Source organism: Sapajus apella, unplaced genomic scaffold (genome assembly GCF_009761245.1).
Source record: "Sapajus apella isolate SASKATOON/1434 unplaced genomic scaffold, GSC_monkey_1.0 scaffold6, whole genome shotgun sequence".
Lineage (NCBI taxonomy): Eukaryota > Metazoa > Chordata > Mammalia > Primates > Cebidae > Sapajus > Sapajus apella.
The window spans coordinates 11,131,079-11,153,143 of NW_022436946.1; the positions used below are offsets into that span (position 1 = coordinate 11,131,079).

The 22,065-nt window shown below is 40.5% G+C and overlaps 1 protein-coding gene across 9 annotated transcripts in view; it reads left to right on the top strand.

Moving 5' to 3' along the window:
- The first annotated feature begins 362 nt into the window (after positions 1 to 362).
- The window catches only part of REPS1 (RALBP1 associated Eps domain containing 1), a 78,381-nt gene continuing 56,678 nt past the window's right edge, over positions 363 to 22,065 (top strand). For all 9 annotated transcript variants that reach the window (XM_032274614.1, XM_032274617.1, XM_032274621.1 and 6 more), the window contains exon 1: positions 363 to 1,139. In XM_032274614.1, coding sequence (XP_032130505.1) covers positions 987 to 1,139 — 153 coding nt within the window. In that variant the 5' untranslated portion in view covers positions 363 to 986. The remainder of the gene's footprint in view (positions 1,140 to 22,065) is intronic.

Genomic DNA, 22,065 nt, shown 5'->3' on the forward strand with positions numbered 1-22,065 from the left:
CTTTAGTCACACCTGACACCAAAAAGGTGCAGACATAATGGTGATAACCTGAACAAGGCTCCCCTTTCAATCCAATATTTATTTTAGACGCTTAGGACCAGAAGCTGCAAAACATAAAAACTGCAACCCATATGTATCTAAGTTATCTCGGTCTTAGTGAGCTGCTGGCTGTTCCCCGCTGCACCCCGCTTTCCGGGGGTCTTGCTGCCCAGGTCTTCGCGCAGAGGGCGGCGCGGTCATCCCGCCGTCGGGCGCCGGCCACCAGGGGGCGCTGCGGCCCCCTCCCTCTCCCGGGAGCGGCCAAGCCAGCCCGGTGGGTGTTTCTCTCTCCCTCTCGCGCTCTCTCCTCCCGGCCTCACATCCGGGTCTGGAGCGCGGCCGCCGCTGTCACTGTTGGTGCGGGCGCGTCCGGGCCGGGCCGGGGCGCCGTAAATGGCGGCGGAAGGAGGCGGAGCGGCGGCCACGCTCAGCCCAGAGCCCCCGAAACTTTAGGTTCGAAGCCCCACAACTTTCCGGGAAGCGCTGCCGCTCCAGAGGCGTGGACGGAAGGGGAAGCTGAGGCGGGAAGTCTGGGGGACGCGGCGGGGAGCCAGGGAGACTCGAACCCGCGGCGGGGGCGGAGTCCGCCAGTGCCTCGCGCCTCCGCGGCCCCCGCCTCTTTCTCCACTCTCCCCGCGGCCGCCGCCGGGGCCGGGGCCGGGGCCGCAGCTGCAGCCGCAGCCGCAGCCGCCGCCGCCGCGCTCCGCGCGAACCCCAGGACTGCGCCGGGCCTCGCAGGCGGCGGCGCGCGGAGCTCAGCGGGGCCCTCTCCTCGCGACCTCTGGGCCCTGTTGCTCGGGCGCACCTGGCGCGTGTGAGGCCGGGGCCGACGGCTTCGGGAAGCGAGGAGGAGGCCGGGCCACGCACAGCCCCCACCGGCCCAGGGTCCTGGGGCCGGGCCCCTGGTAGTGCATGCGGGGCGGGGCGGCTGTGAGCCGGAGGCGAAGATGGAAGGCTTAACGCTGAGCGATGCGGAGCAGAAATACTATTCAGATCTCTTCTCCTACTGCGACATTGAGAGCACCAAGAAGGTGGTGGTCAACGGGCGGGTGCTGGAGCTGTTCCGGGCCGCGCAGCTGCCCAACGACGTGGTCCTCCAGGTAACGCCGCGTCCGGGGTCGGCGAGCGGCTCAGGCCTGCAGTCGCCGGCCTCCGGGAGTGGGAGTGGGCGCCGACTCCTTGGGGCCCGGCCCGGGGCTGGTTCCCCGGGGTCCCTGTTGCGGGCCCGGGCCGCAGGTGCCGGGGCGGCCTGGACTCGCGCCGCGGGCGAGGGGTAGGGGGTCGCCCTTAGAGGACGGAGCTCCTGTGGTGGGGGTCTGAGGAGCTTCAGGCGGTATCCCCCACCACCCCGAGAATCCGTGCTCTACCTTGCAAGAGCTACCTCACATGAAGGATCTTACGCTGTTAATGTGTATGAATTCTGGAACCTGGTATACACAGAGCTCTTGGGATCCTGCAGAGTAGTGAAGTTACCAGTATGGGCAAATTTTTTTTTTCTTTCTTTTTTTTTTTTTTTTTTTTAATTCTTGAATTAACCGAGAAGACGCGATAAAGTGAGTTTTATAGATTTAGGAATCGAAGAAGCAGTTTTTTTTTTTTTTTAAGGAAGCAAAATTCGTAGGGAGATTTAAAAAAATGTGAACTGGTTAGTAGTTTTACAAGTAGAACCCAGGAACTTGTAATTTTCTCTAGAACGTGTGTGTGAGATGAGACTGAACAGTGTTTTTCAACGGGCATTCGAAAGCATTTGTGGAACTTGTGGATTTGGGTTGGGAGATGAGCATTGAACAGCTGGAAGGCAAACGTGCGTGTTTGCCCTAATCTGAAGCCCTGGAGGAGCAAGCCCTATCGGTTTCAAGCCTTCTTTATCATACCTACTTTTAAAACAGAAGACTTCCTAGAAGAAGTTCTTATCTCATGTGTGTGGTCAGCATTAATGCTACTCTGTTTAATGATTCATAGCTGCTAGTAGGAGTCTATCTAAACAGCGTATTGGGAACAGGTTTTAAGCTTTCGTCTTTTATACTGATCCAAGCTAGTTATCCACATCTCCAAAACTTAAAGGCACACATAACAGCGTATGCAGTGGATTGCAGAACATTGGACCAGGGTTTTGAGGGCTGAATCCTTGACCCTACTCTGCTGTTAAACAGCAGTGTCACTTGGGATCAGGCACTTTCCCTCTTCAAGCGTAATTATGTTCATCTACAGAATGAAGGCAAGTTTCTTCTAACAAGAGTTCTGTGAATATGAAAATGTCCACACATGGGCCTCTGTTAGAAGTTAGTCTGCATTAACTATGACTGAGTTGAACGAGTTCGATCTTTTTACCCGTTCTTGTGTTTTATATTGCTTTTTTAAAACCTTGGGAGGAAAAGGTGGGTGAAAACCTTGGGAGGAAAAGGTGGGTGAAAACCTTGGGAGGAAAAGGTGGGTGTCTTATGTGCCAGTGGAGGGCAACGAGGAGTCCCAAATTCATCCTGTTGAAAAGAGACAGATAGTAAATATTTCAGGCTTTGCTGGCCATATATGCTCTCTGTTGCATATTTTTCTTTGTGTTTACAAAACACAAAAATGTGAAACCACTTTTAGCTCAGGGACATAGAAAACAGAATTTGCAGCCTGCTAACCCCTGCTAACGAAGGGTGCTGGTGGTGTGGGCTGCCTCGTATATAGCTTTGGGGTAGGACTTAAAGATTTGGTCAGAACATGCTCATTAGTGATACTCTTTTTGCTCCTTTTGAAGAAGTGACAAAACATACCTTCAAGTTAGGATCTAAATAAAATTAAGGAAAAGTATTCTCTGTTCTATTTTGGTTTGTCTTTGAGGTGAGAAAGAGTTGAAATAAAACTGACTAAACCTTTTTAATGATACAAGAAGACTTTAGAACTTTAAATGTAATTTTTAGGACAGACACATTAGCTTTAATGAATCTTTACTTGAAACATGTTTAATCCAATGCAAGTTATTTTTATGTTTTCCTCAATTTTACTAACATTCAAAAAATAAATCTCTATTGTCTTTTGGCATAAATAGCTCAAATATTCAGGGTTTATTTACAAGTTAGAAGCTGCTGGAACTCCCAGAAACAGAACTCTTACAGTAATGTATACTAAATAGCAATCTAGGTATCTTTTTTTTTTCTTTTGAAATGGAGTTTCACGCTTGTTGCTCAGGCTGGAGTGCAATGGCGTGATCTCAGCTCACTGCAACCTCTGCCTTCTGGGCCCAAGCGATTCTACTGCCTCAGCCTCCTGAGTACCTGGGATTACAGGCACCCACCACTACGCCCGGCTAATTTTGTATTTTTAGTAGAGACGGGGTTTCTTCATGTTGGTCAGGCTGGTCTACCTCCTGACAGTAGGTAATATGCCTACCTTGGCCTCCCAAAATGCTGGGATAACAGGTGTGAGCCACAGCACCCGGCCAATTTAGATATCTTGAAGGCAATTTACTTAAAAATTGGTCTAAGATATGTAAATAAGAGACAAAAGGAGAATATGTGCATAATTCCCTTAAGGCAGTTGGGATTGTCTGAAAACAGTCCTCTATTGCTTTCTAAATGGGAAACATTTGGGGCAACTCATATCTCATGCTGCTTTCTCTGCTTAACACTGGGCTAGGCATTGCAGGCATCAGAAGAGGAGTAAGAAGCTCTTAAGGACCTTGTGTCAATTATAGGAGTACTCATGTATATCATAAGGTAGATTGTATGCCATAGGAGAGGTGCCAAGTGTTATGTAAATACAAAAGAGGTGTGACCAAGAAAGGCTTTTTGACTTAATTGAAATGGACTTTAAATTAGGGTGGAGTGAGAGGAGTGGAATTATGACGACTTCCAAGCAGAGAAAAAAAGTGGAAAGTGTAGGAGCCTTTTCAAGGACTAGTGTTTTCAGGATAATGGAATATAGAATTAGAAAGAGGCTATATTAGGAAAGACCTGAAGAAGGGCAGCAGAGGCCGGGCGCGGTGGCTCAAGCCTGTAATCCCAGCACTTTGGGAGGCCGAGGCGGGTGGATCACGAGGTCAAGAGATCGAGACCATCCTGGTCAACATGGTGAAACCCCGTCTCTACTAAAAATACAAAACATTAGCTGGGCATGGTGGCGCGTGCCTGTAATCTCAGCTACTCGGGAGGTTGAGGCAGGAGAATTGCCTGAACCCAGGAGGCGGAGGTTGCGGTGAGCCGAGATCGGGTCATTGCACTCCAGCCTGGGTAACAAGAATGAAACTCCGTCTCAAAAAAAAAAAAAAAGGGCAGCAGATAAAATATTTCAGCAGGTAATGGAGACCCGTTGAAAAATGTTTGAGTGGTGGAAAGGGTAGGGAAGGAGACTCATTCAGTGATGTGGATTGGATACTAGGTTGTGGACATCCAACCAGGATGACAGCAGTAGAATAGAAAGGGAGAGACTGGATGTGTTAATGAAGGACTGCTGGGTAGCCACTATATCAGGTGCTTTGTGGAATAATGTTTAATTGTGGCCAGATTATCAAGGTTGGATGGAGAGCTGAACTAATTACGAAGGTAACAGGGATTAGTAGATTTCAGAGAAACGACTCATAAGGCAGTGCTTTAGGAGTCCTTTGTCAGGGCCACAGGAGTTAGAGGAATAAAACTGTAGACCTAACTTGAGGGCTGATTTTGTATGGCAGATATGAAGTAATAAACTGGGCCAGTGGTACTAAAACATGGGAATGAGGGTGACAATGGGGAAGGGGCATTTGGCAGTGTCTAGAGACATTTTTGGTTGTCATAACCAGAGGGGAGAGAGCGATTCTACTGGCATCTAGTGAGTAGAGGCCAGAAATGCTGCTAAACACCCTGCAGTGCACAGGACAACCTCCACAAGAATTATGTGCCCAAGATGTCAATAGTGCTGAGACTGAGAAACCCCAACCTGGACTATAGTGGTGGCAGTGGGACAAAAAATGAGATATGGGTTGGGTGTGATGGCACATGCCTGTAATCTCAGCTACTCCGGAGGCTGAGGCAAGAGAATCCATTAGAACCTGGAAGGAGGAAGTTGCAGTGAGCCTAGATCATGCCACTGGGCGACGAGCAAGGCTCTGGTTCTCTGCCCACCCCCCCTCCCCGCCCAAAAAAAAGAGAGATGGTAGAAATTATGAAGGTAAACTTGGTAGGCCTGGGTTACTTGGCAGTGTTTTGGTGAGAGTATAATAGGGCAAGGATTACTCTCTGTTGAACACCACTCACAATTAGAAAAGGGGCAGGAAGGGAACTTACTTTTCGTTTGTTTGTTTTTTTGAGACGGAGTCTCACTCTGTCACCCAGGTTGGAGTGCCCAGGCTGGAGTGCAGTGTTGTGATCTCAGCTCACTGCAGCCTCTGCCTCCCAGGTCAAGCCATTCTCCTGCCTCAGCCTCCTGAGTAGCTGAGACTACAGGTGCCCACCACCATGGGTGACTAATTTTTGTATTTTAAGTAGAGATGGGGTTTCACCGTGTTGGCCAGGGTAGTCTCGATCTCCTGACCTTTTGATCTGCCCACCTCGGCCTCCCAAAGTGCTGGGATTGCAGGCATGAGCCACCGGTGCGTGACCCAAGGGCTTACTTTTTTTAAAGAGACAATGATAAGTTTGGTTTTGGGCATTTTTAGATGGCAATTCAAATCTCTTGGAGATAGTTGGAAGTGGATGGAGATTTGTCCACCCTGATTGCTGGTTCTTACAGCAGTTCAGGTTTAGGTGTTCAGAGTCTTTTCTTCTGTTTTGCTCACCTGTTTAGGGACAGGAGACGGTGTCACATAGACTGAGCATGCACATACATATCAGAACTTTGGTTGGTACAGTAATTTTCAGTGTTTGTTAATAAAAGTTAATGAGGGGACTGAGTAACCTGGGAGAATGACCATAGAGAACAAAGAATACTGAGCCCAGAGCCAAACGAGGAAGGAACTGGCATTTATTGAGTAGCATATTATGTCCCTTTGACCAGGCAAATCATTTTTATGGAAGAACTCATTTGATCCTTGCAACAACCTTGTGAAGTGGGTATTATTCTTGTTTATTAACTAAGATCTTGATAGCAGAGAAGTTAAATAATTTATTTGTGAATAGTTCATATCTCTCCCATACCATTATTCACTTCCCAGCTCTTACCTTCACTTCACTGTTCATGTGGTTTGGGGGCAAGGCGAGGAATAAAATTTAATTGGTCTGATTTTGACTTGCCCATAGTTCTTACGAACAGTAGGGATTTTAGAATATTTGATTTTGAGTTACGTATCAACTTCCTGCTTTGCATAGTAAGTAGTTTAATGTATGATGATGTCTTGAAACACAGCCACTTCAGAGAAAGAGGGAGATTTCTTGTAGTTGGTATCCAGGGCACACACATACAATTTTTCTTTGTTACAACTGTCAGATTTTAAGGTGTGTTCCATTACACTTGCTTTGGAATAGCAGAGGAAAATCTATTCTGTTTGTTTTTGAAGACAGAATGTCAATAGACAAAGTGAAGGAGTGGATACTTTGTAAAATTTTCTCCATGCCACATGAGAACAAGATGAGGGGGAGAAAAATCTGGCTCCTAGGATTTAATCAGGAGGAATTTTGCTATCTGCTGAGCAAGAAAATATTCGAGTGTTGTGGCTTAATAGTCAGCTCTTCGCAAAGCAGTTTATTTTTTGAAGATTAGGAAAGATATACTCTTTACCACACGAATCAGAATGTTTTCTTAGCTTTCACCAAACAGATATTTCTGTTTGGGGAAATCTCTTAACGCTTCATACAGACTTTGAATGCATAATAGATTAATAAAAAGTTCTAGTACTAACTGTTCTTTCATTGAGGTTTGTAAGCAATGTACCCTATTAATGAAGCTGAAAATCTTTAGATCATTTGTGTTGAGCAATATCTTGGTAGAATATTTGAATAACACACATAAATTTCATGAGGAAAAGCAACAACAGTGAAACAAAGCATTTTATTTTTCTCTCGAAACTTGTTTAAATCAATTACAAGATCTGGCATTAGTGGTAAGTTTAAAAATAGGAAAGCAGAGCTCATTTGTGTGTTGAAAGTTATAAACTTAATGAATCTCAGGTTTGTTATTCTGGAGTAGTGGTTTTTATTGTGATTTCTGAATCACTAAAATAATTGTAATGAACTACAGAAATAATCTTGCCTTAATCACTTATCTATACACAGTTGAAAAAGATACTGTTTGTGAAAGAAGTCACAGCTAATGTCTTTCTGTAGTGTCCTATTTATTTACTTTTAAAATTTGTCTTCTTGAGTTTCTTATGCTAGTTTTAGTCATTTTGTTTATTTGGTTTTTTAATCAATAGCCCAGAATTAGAGTTTTAGTATATTGGGAATTCATGCCAAGCGTTTGATGGAGTGACACGAGAGCACGAGAAGCTGGTAGGAAGAGCACTAACTGTGGGAGGCAAGTTTCAGTCCTGGCGTTTGCTAACTTTGTGATCCTGAACAAATCACAGAATGTCTGGTTTTGCTATGGGATTGGGTTTTCATGATTTCTAACTCAAATGAGAGTATCTTTGTGTAGGAGTGGCTAATCTATTCCAGCCACACCCCTTAAAAAGTAGCACAGTCTTGTGGTTAATTGCTCCACTATCTTGACACTGGAACTGGAGTATTTTACATACTTTGAGGAACATAAAGAAGAGATATAAACAAGAGGAAACTGATGAAAAGGTCATAAATCCATGGGTGTTTGGTTCTTCAAGGCCATGAGAATTTGAAATGGGTGATAAGACTCATCATTTCTGATGTTTTCTCTTATATATGTTTTATTTTCTGTAACCTTTTCTATTATAGATGCATCTTCACTCATCTTTTCTCTCTGTGTAAGAGATTTGTCTAATGGAAGTTAAACCATATACCACATTTCATTGAGATTTGATAAATTCTAAGACTAAGGCTTTTTAAAATTAAAAATACATTTCTTCTCCATTTTGTTTAAAGAATTAGCCATGTGTTGAATTTGGGGTCTATCTCATTAAATAATGAAGAATTTATTAGTCTGTGTCTTTTGGGTTGTTGATTCCTTTGAGACTCTGGTGCACATACTGGATATCTGCTAAGAAAACATAATTCCACAGAATTTTGCACATAATTTGTGGTTTCTAGCCTTCCCCTAATTGAGTCAAGCCTATCTTACGGACTTCTACATTAATTCAGTTTTAAGGAAGAGCAGGCTGACCTGTGAAATGCTAAACATTTCTCTGTCTTAAATTAGTTTTAAATACTTTGAACAAAGACTTCCTTGTGGCTGTTCTTTGTATTGGGGATATATATGCAGTGGTGAAGGATCAAGACATCTTCTCTGACTTGTGCCAGTGTCAGAAAGAACTGGCCAGGCATGGTGGCCCCCACTCATAGTCTCAGCTACTCGAGAGGCAGGAGGATCACTTGAGCCTGGGAAATCGAGTCTGCAGTGAGACATAGTAGTGCCACTACACTCTAGCCTGGGCGACAGAGTGAGTCTCCAAAAAAGAAAGAGAAAGAAAAAGAACTGTGTACAATAATAGAGAATCATTGGGTGAGGAGGTAGTGGGGATCTAGAGGAGGCCTGGATGGGGATGGGGGAGGAATAAGATGTTTCATATAGAGAGAACTGGGAAGGGCCTGAGGCTGTGAAGAGCACAGTGTGCTTAAGGAACTGAAAAATGGGCAAGAGGGGAGAATGGCAGGGACTGCATAAGGCAGGCTCTTGTACTCAGTGATAAGGAATTTGGATTTTAGTGGAAATGTACTAAAAGTTTTTATTTGAGGGTGTAGCATCACCTGAATTATATTTTTAAAGATCACCCTGAATGATTTATCAGCAAAAAGAATACTGGGGGCAAGTAGAAGCAGATAGGTCAGTGGGTATACAGCAGTCAGGGCAGGAGACAGCAGTGGTTTAGATTAGCAAGGTGGCAGTAGGACTGAGAGCAGTGGACGTATCTGAGAATGTTTTGAGGTGGTAGAAATAGGAAGGCATAGTAATGGGTCGGATATGGAACGTAAGGGAGGGGAAAGAACTCAAGGATGTTGCTGGAAGTTGCCACTATTGGGTGGTTGGGAGAGAAATGAATTTTGGGGATGTTGTTTCGGTGGGAGGGGTAAGGGTGAATTCAGGAATTTGTTCACCTTTTGTCTTAGTTCTCAGAAGCCTGTGAGATTATCAGGTAGGCCTATTAGAGAGATCTGTAAGTCTTGAGGGATTCAGAGATACTTGGCTTAGAGATGTCAGTTTGAAGATTATCACTATATTAGTGATATTTAAGGTAATGAAAATGAATGAAATAATTGAAGAAGAGATTATAAAGAAGAAAGAAAGATTGGCTAGAGTTGGAATCCTTAGGAATGCTGAGCATTTCTTAAGTTGGGTAAACTGGAAGGCCTCTTGGAAGAAGGCTAAGAAGCCAACAGCCAGAGTAGTACAAATTGGGAATGTGTAATGTACAGTATTATGTTGTAGATGCCAAATAATGCAAGTATTTCAAGGCGGGGGTAGTCAGTTGTATTGAGTTTCACTGAGTGGCTGAGAAGATGTGGGCAGGAATGTGGCCATTGGATTTGGCAGCCTGGAGTTTATTAGTAACTTCAGTGAGCCACTTTCATGGACTAGTGTAGATGGATGCCAGATTTGAGTGGTTTGAGGGATAAATGGTGGTTGAGGAATGAGAGATAGGGTATACAGATAGCTTATAAAGAAGTTTGCCTATGAAGGGGAATAGTACAGTGTGGAAGCTAGAGGTGTATGGGAATATAAAGAAAATACTTTTGTTTATTTTTGAGTGTGAGAAGTTCTGCAAAATGATTTTAGTTGTTAGGATTGCTAAGATAAGGAAGGGAGATAAGAAGTCCTTCAGAAAGCAGGAATGATCAGGATCATAACTGCACAGAGTCCTGTGATTTAACAGTTTTAACAGTAGGGAATAAAGAACATGGTTACAGAGGCAAGTTGGGCAGAATATAGATTTAGTGGGAGGGTGTTCTGGGCTAATGGCTTTTATTTTTTCCTACAAACTGAGGCAAGATTAACAGTTTAGGAGTGACATAAAAATCTTAATATGAAAGTAAGAAAAAGTACTACATTCACATTAGCTTCAAAGAGGCTTGACATACTTAGAAATAAACTTAAGAGTCACCAAGATTTTTATATTAAAAACTACAAAACAGGGCTGGGCACAGTGACTTATGCCTGTAATCCTAGCACTTTGTGAGGTTGAGGTGGGCAGATCACTTGAGCCCAGGAGTTTGAGACCAGTCTGGGCAACATCGGGAGACCTCTGCCTGTAAAAAAGATGAAATAAATTAGCTGTGTGTGGTGGTGTGCACCTGTAGTCCCAGCTACTTGGGAGACTGAGGCAGGAGGATGGCCTAAGCCTGGGAGGCAGAGGTTAGAGAGACCTGAGATTGCACCAGTGGACTCCAGCCTGGGCAGCAGAGCTAGACCATGTCTCAAGAAAAAAAAAAAAAAAAAAAAGGAAAGAAAAGAAAGAAGTAATTGGACTTTATTAAACATTTAAAAAACTTTTACACTTCAGAGGATACTTAAGAAAGTGTGAAAAGAAAAGCCACGGACTGGGGAGAAATATTTTCATATTATTAACATGGTAAAGGTCTTTACATTTTAAAAATCTTACACTTACTTATAAAGGGAAAGAAAATTAAGAGTAGGCAAAAGCTCATTCTTAGGCTTAAGCCGTTAAATAGGTATTTCACCAAATACAATAATAAGAATGACCAATAAGCTATATGAAAAGATGTCAACGTCATTAGTTATTAGGGAAATGCAAATTAAATCACAGTGATAAACTATCACACGCTGACCAGAATGGCTATATTTTAAAAAACTGACAATACCTAGTATTTATATTGTTGAGCAACTGGAACCCTTAGGCACTTCTCTTGGGAATGTAAATGGCACAGCCACTATGGAAAGCAGTTTGGCTTTTTCTTAAAAAGTTAGGGCAAGGTGGCTCACGCCTGTAATCCCAACTCTTTGGGAGGCCAAGTGGGTGGATCACGAGGTCAGGAGTTTGAGACCAGCCTGGCCCAAATGGTGAAACTTCGTCTCTACTAAAAAGACAAAAATAAATTACGAAAAGTTAAGCATAAATTTGGTATTTCCACTTTTAGGAATCTGCAGAGAAATGAAAATACATGTACAAATAAAGAATGTTATGTACATGCCTGTTAGCATTATTCATAATCGTCAAAAACTGGAAAGCAATTCAAATATCCATCACATGGTGTTTGAATACATAAAATATGGAATACTGTTCTTCAATAAAAAGGAACAAATTAGTGATAAATGTTATAACAAACATCAATGTCAAAAACATGGCTCTGGGCAACATAGCCAGACCCCATCTCAAAAAATTTATTAATAAAATTAGCTGAATGTGATGGCACCTGCATATAGTTCCAGCTACTCTTGGAAGGCTGAGGAAAGTGGATAGCTTAAGCCCAGGTGTTTGAGGCCGCAGTGAGCTGGGCTCATGCCACTGCACTCCAGCCTGGGTGACAGAGCAAGACCTTATCTGTAATAATTAACAGTCAAACCAAATACAAAAGAGTATGTATTGTGTGGTTACATTTATATGGACTATAGAGATATAGCAGATTAGTGGATGCCTGAGGCCAGAGCAAGAGAAATGGGTCTGGAGGAAAATACTTGAGTCATAGAAAAAATTCTGAAATTAGATTTTAGTGATAGTGCTCTATACATTCTATAATTTTCTTAAAACTCAATGAATTATACATGTACCATGGTTGAATTTTATGGTGTATAAATTATACCTCAGAGCTACGAATTAAAAATTATAAAATAGTCATCTTGGAGAATGTAAAGGTTGAGAATGGTGCAGAGTGGACTGTGTACTGCTTATACAGTTTAATTATAAAACTACAACATAATTAATCTGGCATTTGATAAGGGACTTAAGTTTTGAAAGGTGATATACTGATAGATTTTTATGTGTAGAGGAGATTCCTAGATCTCGTTTTCCAAGATTCATTAGAACTATTAGAACTGACTATATTTACATGAAGTGTCAGGCCAACATTTATTCACTGTTCTGTGTGAAGGGGGCTGCTCTGCATACTTTATATGTGTTAACTTATTTTACAAGTACGTTATTTGTTGACCTTAGAAGGGGCTAAAAATAGTATGATTTAGAATGAAGACCAGTTTCCATCTACTGACCTTGGGTGGTATGCTGAATTTATGTACACTTAACTCAGATACCTTAATTAACATTATGGGAAATTACAGAAATATAATACCTCAGAAAATAATGCGAGTTTGAAGTGATCATGCCTGACAAATAATAATTTTAATGAAATAGCATTTTCAATCTACAGGACTATTTTGGGTTGCTTTGTCCACTGGAATAATCACTGTCACTATCAAATCTTTTTGTGGGCTATTCTCGTGTTACTTAAAGGGACTGATTTGGTGTCTTTGTATTTTGAAATAGCTGTAGTCAATCTGGGTTTGCATAAGTAGCTGGATATTGGGCCAGTCTTTACAATTATAATAGCATGTTCCTTTGGAGAAAAAAAAAAAACAGTTGTATAGAGTGATTATTGCTGCTTTTTGCCCATGGGTTATATAAAATGTGACATGTGGAAATAGAAATAGCTATATCCTTGAAACAAGAAATCATTGTCTGGAAACTTAAGAGTATACTAGTTTTTCTTGGTGTCTCATTTGTGACTAGAAGTATCAGAGGTTTGTCTTCAGAGTGTTTATTGATACCGTATATTATTAATAGCTGATTTAGAAGAATGCATATTTTTTTCTAAAGCACTTTATTATATTCCATAGAGAAGTACTTACAACACCCTAGTAATTTTCTGTGTCAGCAAGTATTGAGTTTAGTCAAAATAGCATAGACTAGAATATGACAGTTCCAGATTTTGAATCTCCAGTTGGTGTGTATTAATTTCTTACCCTTTGCATGTCCTTAACCTTTCTTGAGTTCCGCAGCTGTAAACTGAAGCTAGTATCATTTCTGAAGTAGTTTTTTTTTTTTTTTCAATAGTGTCTTGCTTTTTTTCTTTTTAGAGACAGAGTCTTGCTCTGTTTCCTAGGCTGGAGTGCAATGGCACAATCTCAGCTCACTGCAATCTCCGCTTCCCGGGTTCAAGCGATTCTCCTTACTCAGCCTCCCAAGTAGCTGGGATTATACGCGCCTGCCACCGCGCCGCGCTAATTTTTATATTTTTTTAGTAGAGACAGGGTTTCGCCATGTTGGCCAGGCTGGTCTGGAACTCCTGACCTCAGGCAATCCACCCACCTCAGCCTTTTCTGAAGTTTTAATAATACCAAATTGATAGTGCCTGGTTTTTAGAAGGTGATCAAGTAAGTTTCACTCAAGCTCTGCTGTGTATGAGAAAACTCAGAATTCATAGAATCTTGGCTTTAGTACTAGAGAAAATTATCTGTTGTTCTTCGAACTAGCTTTATGCGTTTTTGTTGCTCTTGTTGTGTGAACTTGATAATGCTTTCCCAACCAACCCTTTGATTCTGTCAGTAAGCCTTTTGTTTTGTCCTTTTACTGGATAATTAATTTGAGGGTTTGCTCTCTCGAAGTGAAGTTTACCACTAGAGGACTCAAAGAATGATTCTGAGGTTTGAGCCTGCAGAATGGTGGTGCCATTAACATGGAAATAAAGAAGCAGAGGGCAGGGTGGGGAGTTTGGAGAGAAGATAATGTGGTGGATTTTGGATGTGCCATGTGATGACATGTTCATTCCTTCTGGGCAGCAGAGTTAGGTGGGCATTTGAAAGTTTGAGAGTAGCAGCTGTGTGGTGCTTGTGCAGACTTGGTGGTTCCTGAATGAGGCCATTCACTAAAAATGAGGAATGCAAGCTTAATTTTTTTTTATTTTTTATTTTATTTTATTTTTTTCAGACAGGGTCTTACTCTGTCACCCAGGCTGGAGTGCAGTGGCATGGCATGATTACTGCTCACTGCAGCCTCGACCTCCCAGGCTCAAGGGATACTCCTACCTCAGCTTCCCAAGTAGCTAGGACTATAGGCACATGCCACCATGCCCAGCTAATTTTTGTATTTTTTAGCTGTTAAACTCCTGGACTCAAGCGAGGATTACAGGTGTGAACCACCACGTCCAGCTTTAACTTCTTTATATTTTAAATGTCCTTTCAGAGTTAATACTAAATTAACTCTAAAATTGTCCCAGAGATTTAGGTTTCTGTTTTCACTTCCAGACCTCAGGAGTTTTCTGAAACTTTTCTTGAAACTTAGAAAGGACATGTGGGTTAGGAAGGACATGTGGGTGTGGAAATACAATATCTCTTCACCCGAAATTAGGCCAGCCTCTAAAGACTTGAATCTTGCATGTTAAACCCAAAGGCACCTTACATTTTAAACCCAAAACACATTTGCACATTTAATGTAAGAGGGTTTAGCTATTTGTAGAAGCAACCCCTAAACACCTGGACACATAGTAATTATATGTAGGTGAGGAGTGAGCCTAGGAGCTGAAGAATCTAGCCTACCTCTTGACATCAGCATCTTATTGCAGCTTTGTGATTTGCATTTAACACAGGATCTCATTTAATCCTGGTAATGAGTGTGCCAGGTATTGTTATCTCTGTTTCATTAATAGGAAAATGTATGTTCTTGACGGTTTATACACAGATTCCTTGAGATTTAGTTATCCTGTGGCATTGCTGTACCATTTGTTCAGGGGATGGTCCCATTGAATTCCTGTTCTCCGTATAGTCAGAATTTGTTTTCAATTTACTGTCCTCTAATTACACCTTTAATTAATTCAACAAACACCATTAAACACCTGCTGTGCCACAGGGTATGCATGAAGGGCACTGGGTATTCAGAGATGAGTGAAGACGCGGTTCCTGTCCTACTGGAAAACCGAATCTGCTAAGCTCCAAGAATCTAGCAGGGGTCGCTGTACCTGTCTGGTTCATGACTGTTCCTGGCACATTGTCAGTAGTGAATATCTGTTGAATGATTGAACATGGTTTATCTTTTTTTCCCCAAAAAATATGTTTGCTTATCTCTAACCTTAATATACGTTGCCAGCCAATTCAAATGATAGTAGTAATTAACGCTGATGTAGTGCCTACTGTATCAGCATTGTTTGTGGCTGATACAGTGGATACAGTTTATTATCCCTATTTTTAAAATGATGCAAGATAAATAACTTTTTTAAGATTACATAGCTAGTAAGTGGTAGAGCTGGGATTTAAGTAGTCCTGCTTTTAACTACTACACTGTTTCATGGAGGCTTAAGAGTGAAAGTCAGATTACTTTCTGAGAAGCTTGTGTATTATGCCTTCAAAAATGTTTATATTCAGTTTTTGACTGATTCCCAGTAGAATTGTGTTTTACAGTCTCTACATTATTGCTCAGGTTTTATTAAACTTACTGTATTTTATTCTTGGGATCCAGAGCTAATCCTTCCTATGATGAATTCTTTTCTATATTAAGATATTTACAGACTAATTCATTTTACAGTCCTTTGGTTTCCTTTATAATTTTTATCACAGGCTTACTTATCTAAATCTGAATCATCAAGTTATATTTCTAGAATGTTGTATCATCTTTCATGGAATTAGAAAGGTCTTTGAAATAATCTTTAAACTTTCACATAAAATACCATGTGTTTTTTTTTGTTTTTTAGTTTGACATCCTACTTGAACTTTTTCCTGATCATCCCAACCAGATGACCCCTCCTTCTATAGTCTTCCAACAGTGTTCTGTATGTTTGCACTTGTATAGAATCTGTACTTTGTTATTCTTTCTGTGTATGTGTTTCCTTTGATAGGTGGCAAACAACTTGAGGGCAAGTTTGAACTTGGCCTTGTTTGTTTACCTGATTAGCACTTTGTTCATGTTAGGTACTCACTCAAAACCTATTAGACTGGTTAGTTGGTGGTTTAGGACATCATTCCTCATCAGCACATTGATGGATCCTAGCCTAGTCTCTCCATTTTATCATTACCAGTTAAAAAATTCCAAATGATAAATTAATGAGTTTTTTTGAATAGTAGAGAAACTCTGAGACCGGATTGCGTAGTGCTTTCAATTAGGCTGAATATTCTCGTTAATACTTTTAAAGCTGGTCCGATGACACTAGTCAAATACACTGACCATGCGTGCTATTTATAATATATATTATATATAATACCTTTTTTTTTTTTTTTTTTTTTTTTTTTTTTTTTTTTTTTTTTTTTTTGAGATGCAGTTTTGCTCTTGTTGCCCAGGCTGGAGTGCAGTGGCATGATCTCGGCTCATCGCAGGCTCAGGCAACGTCGCCTCCCTGGTTCAAGCTATTCTCCTACCTCAGCCTACCAAGTAGCTGGGATCACGCCTGGCTAATTTTCTGTTTTTAGTAGAGACAGGGTTTCTCCATGTTGTTCAGGCTGGTCTCAAACTCTCAACCTCAAGTGATCCGCCTGCGTCGACCTCCGAAGGTGCTGAGTTACAGGCGTGAGCCACCATGCCTGGCTGCATGCTAGTAACTTTAAGGAATTGTTAGATCAAAGCTGTTCTCTTTTTTATTTTCTTTTATTTTTTTTTAGTGTATCATGGACTTTAGTAGTAAACTTACGAGTTTCTGTGTCCTGCAGAGGCATAATTTTCCATTGTTGAACTTGACAGTGAGCAAGTAGTGGTAGACAGGCATGTTATTTAAATAAGAAAACAGGTCATTGGAGTTTCTCATTTAATTTAGTTAACTCTGGTGATACAGAGAGCATTTCAAATCTGAGTGGTCATACCTAACCAGCCTTAAAAGCTTCTACCAACCCACTGCTACATGTCACTAGCTTGTTGCTGATTCTTCTCCTATTAGGGACGTTGTGTTCCATCCCAGCAAATCTGTTTTTCTGTTTCTCACACAGCTTACTTCTTTATCTGTTCTTTTTCATCATGTTACTTCCCTCATCTGCAGGATTCTCTCCTTACTTCCATGCTTATTCTTCCCCCCTTTTCAAAACATGGCTTAATTGACTTTTGTAGGTTTTGGAAATTCATTTGAACAACTTCACTCTCACTGAGATTGATTTCCTTCCTGTCTATCCTTTTATATATGTTTTGCACCGTATTGATTTTTGTTCATTTATGCTATTACTTGGCACGTTTATGCCATTGCTTGGCTGCTTCTCTAGTATATCTATCTATATCCCAGCAATATTATAAGCGAGTTGTGAATAAAACTCAGATTTCTTTCCTTTCATGATGTGCAGAACAGCAAAAACACATAATAGATGTTTAGAAAACATAGGCAACTTTTTAGGGCAAGCCATTTGCTTAGCCCTGCTTTGCTGTGCATTCATAGATGTGATTGGGATGATAAGTTAAGGCAGTTCTGGGCTCCTCACTTAGGGAAGTGAAAAGTGGGGGTAGTGAAGCTTGAAGCCTTGGATGTTCCACTGCCTAGCATTATGAGTACTCTCTCCCCACCCCAATCAACATTCTGGGCATGAGAAGAGAAGGAGGCAATAAGAACGGGAACAATAGCACAGAATTCTCTGAGCTCTGACTTTGCTGTTTTGCTGACAAGACATTGCTGCTTTCCCCTTCCTCCCTTTCAGAATCTTTTTCCCTTATCTACCCCCACTTTTTAAATATATAGCAGAGTAATTGTAAGAAAATTTTTAAGAACTGGGAATTTATTGGCAACTAAAAAAAAGTAAATTATGGTAGAATCTGGATGCCTTGGCACTATAGCATATACTTTTTTTCATAAAATTTAACAAAGCACAACTTCTACAGAGTTCCAGTGTGCCTGGCTGCAAGTGGAGGCCCACAGTCAATTTGGAGATGAGGATGCTGGGTTGGCACTCACAGGATTTCACACATTCCCTAGCACAGGCACTGAGACATGCCACGTCAGAATTACAGATCGTGCTACTTGTCATTATCTCATACGAATAGTAGAAACTGCGGATCTTAAACCTTTGAAAGCTGATGGCCCACTGTATTCTCCGCCTTCATTCAGAACACTGAAGATTTAATGGCTGGTAGAAGGGAGCTTATGGTTAGATTTTCTGTTTACCATCCACAATTTAGAACTGAGAGAGAGAAATCTTTTACTTCCCTACGTACATTTCCCTCTAAGATTTGATTCTGGAGTAGATTCAAACTTAGTGTTTCTCACTAGTACCTAACAAATGGCAAAAAGGGAATGGTCATAGTTACTAAATGTATTGCATCATGGTTTTTCCTTTTTGCTTCTGGTGTTATTCATTTGACCTTGCACACCCATCTAGCTGCCTTCCTATTTTCTTTTTCCTTTTACTGCCAAATAACAAATGACCTGATTTCTTCTCTATTGCCTGTACCCTGGCCTGTTCTCTTTAAGCACTAGTAATCTAACTTTTATTTTTATTTGCTTATTTCTCTTTTGAGATAGAGTCTTGCTCTGTCATGCAAGCTGGAGTGCAGTGGCACACGATCTTGTCTCACCCTCAGCTCTATCCCCTGGGCTCAAGTGATCCTCCCACTTCAGCCTCCTGAGTAGCTGGGACTACAGGTATGTACTGCCACACCCAGCCTTCTTTTGGTATTTTTATTAGAGACAGGGTTTCGCCATGTTGGCCAGCCTGGCCGACAGGGTTTCACCATGTTGGCCAGGCTGGCCTCGAACTCCTCCGCTTAAAAGCAATCTGCCTGTCTTGGCCTCCCAAATTGCTGGGATTTTAGGCGTGAGCCACTGTGCTTGGTGTAATTTAACTTTTATATCCCCCTCCTTTTAAAAAAAAAAAAAAGATATTCTTAAAGTTCATTTTTATTCTAATCACCAAATCCAGTGACCTTTTCTTAGGTCTTATTCTGTTATATCACTTTCCTTGCAATTGGCAATGAATCACTTCTTGGTGGATATGGTCTCTTCTTGTTCATCACGGTGCTGAAATATTGTCTTTAACAGCCTGATTGTCTTCCTGCTCTCTTGTTTGAAGTTAACTTTGACTCATCCTTTCCATTTATCCAACTTAAAGTTTTCCAGTTTCTCTTTGAAAGGTCTTAGCCAATCATTCTTTTCTATTCTTAGTGTTACTCTTATCCCAGCTCTGAATGCCTCGTTGATAAACTACTATAGTGGCCTCCTAAATCTTAGCAAGCTTTTCTGTAATTGCTAAAGAATAGATTAGCGAATTAAAAATTACATGATACTCTTTAGTAATGTTCAGTGAAAATGAACGTGGCATTTAGAGCCTTTACCATCTAGCTCCAGCGTACCACCTAGCCACCACTATAGTCGTTGCATTGCCCAGTTGACACCCTGAATTGGATGGCCTCTTTTGTTTTGACTGATCAAAAACATGCCCATTCTTTAAGGTCTAGAGATTAGGTACTTACTAAAAAAAAAAAAAAACCCTAACCCACGGTAACCTGTCTCTTTAATTCTTATAGTGGCCAAGTGCTAATTATATAGCACCTGCAATTGGCCAGGCATCAAGCTATTTGACATATATTTAACTTTACATTTAAAGATAGGTATTATTTCGGTTTTTCAACTGAGAAACCTGGAGCTCCAGAGAGGCTACATGTGCAACATGAGCTAGGGTTCAAATTCAGTTTTATGTAATGGCAAAACTTGTGCTCAGATTCCCAACTATTTTGAGGCTTAAAATTACAGCCTTGCTTGGGTACAGTGGCCCACGCCTGTAATCCCAGCACTTTGGAAAGCTGAGGCAGGAGGATTGCTTGAGCCCAGGAGTTTGAGACCAGTCTCAGGAACATAGTGAGACCCATCTCTACCAAAAAAAAAAAAATACAAAAATTGGCTGGGTGCAGTGGTGCGTGCCTGTTACCTACTCAGGAGGTTAAGACAGGAGGATTGCTTGAACCCAGGAGGTTGAGGATGCAGTGAGCCAAGATCGTGCACCCCAGCCTGGAAGACAGATCTGAGAGACAGAGTGAGACCTATCTCAAAAAAAAAAAAAAAAAAAAAATTACAGCTTTATATCATAGATTGTGTGTTTTTTGCAGCTAGAACAGAAAGTTATTGAGAAAAAGAGTTGTGTGTTAAAATTTTGTTTTGGTCCCAGGGCCAGGTATATATTTTTAACATTGTATGTTAGTACAATGTTAAAGAGGAGAAAATTTTGATGAGGTGTTTTTATAATGCTACTAAGTATAATAACCAGTCTGCCACTCAGTGTTAGAACATTCTATACATTATTGAGAATACATGAAATATTGCAGATATTGCTGCGTACTTAAATCAAGGAGAGGCAGTAGAGCAGCCTTATGTTTTGTTCCCCAAGTGTGAGATGTGTACCCAACAAGACGTGAATGCACGTAGTGAAGAAGCTGTTCTCTTTTTTGTTGTTTTTCACATCTGATTATTTATGGAGAAAGTTTTAGCTTGGAGCTAGTAGATTTTTTTTAAAAAACACTGTTCTCATATTATTTGCTCTCTTTTAATAAAGGACAGGTAGGCTGTGATGTGGCTGTAAGCACATTTAGCAGACAGTAGTATTTGGCTGAAATTACAGTGTTGTTTTCATTGAATATATTATTTTTTAATCTCTATTTCAAGTGAAGTAGAATTTTCCATTTATACATCATACAAAGTTTCTTTTAGAATAAGTTTATTGACCTAAACATCTCATTTAAAGAAAAAATACTAAATACATAATGGTGCAAGTGGTTCATGAACATGACAGAATTTGTGGAAGTAATACCAGACTGTGCTAGTATTGTGTACTGGACTGCCAAGCAGTTTCACTTAAGAGTGCCCTTTGAGTAGCAATAAAAATTACTAATTTTATTAAAACTTGACCCTAAGCATACATCTTTTTAATGCTTTGTGTCAATAAATGCTAAGTGTGCATAAAACACTTCGGTTCCATAATGCCTATCTTGAGAGGTACTTATATTATTGTTTGTGTTAAGAACTAAAGTAACCACTTTTTTCATGAACATCATATTTCTTGAAAGAATAGCTGACTTAGGAATTGGGCAGATAGTTTCTTGAAAATGAAGGAAGTGGGCCTGCAATTTAAGGTAAACAGCTGATGCTCTTTGTTGCTAATGATAAAATTCAAGCTTTCCAATGAAAATTATAATTTTAAAGAACAAGTATCTGCTACCATGTACAGATACTTCCCAATACTTAATGACTTTTCTGGTTAGATCAGTGGTGATATTAACAAATGTGGTATTTAAAATATAAGCAAAATATGTCACATTTAGAAAGTTTGTTGATGTGGTTTCGGATTTTATATTGAAGCTAACCTTTAAGTCTCTGCCGCTTGTTGAATTTTGATGTAGTATCAAAGAATAATTATCAAAATTACCTAAAAAGCTGTCTAAAGACTCCTTTTCTAGCATGAATCTGTGTGAAGTGTGAGTTTTCCTCTACACTTTAAACGAGCAGCATATCACAATAAATTGAATACAAAGGCAGATAAGAGAACCTTAACTAAGCTAGACATTAAGGAAATTAGCATATTTTTGAAATAATACATTCTTCTCAGTTGATTTTTTTTTTTTTAATTTTTGGAAAACAGTTATTTGTATAAAACTATGTTATATGTGATAGGATTATTGTTTCACATGAATTTATGGATACTTTTTTATTTCTCATTTTAAATTCTCATATGGTAATATTAATAAATATAACCCACAAAAACAAAAACTTAAAGGGGTTCTCAGTTTTTTAAAGCATGTATAAGTGATCCTGCGGCCAAAATTACTAAGAATCACTGCTCTAGAGTCTGCAACATTGAATCCCAAAGTGTTTTATGTAGAGCATCTAATACATGGACCACTGGCTCTAAAGCATTTTTGTAGGTATTAAACCACAGGAGGTTTGTTTCTAGATGATAGGATTTTTTTTTTTTTAATTACCTCTTATGGGCTAAAAATGCATTCTGAAATCTCCAGAGAGGCTGTTATATACCTCAACTTACTTGACTGCAGAACCTTTAACTGAACTGGTGTTGTTCAGAATACATTTTGAAACTACTACTCCATAAGCAAGCCATGGTTGAAGTTCTGTGTAGCTATGTCTTGGAGGCATGTGGGAACAGGGA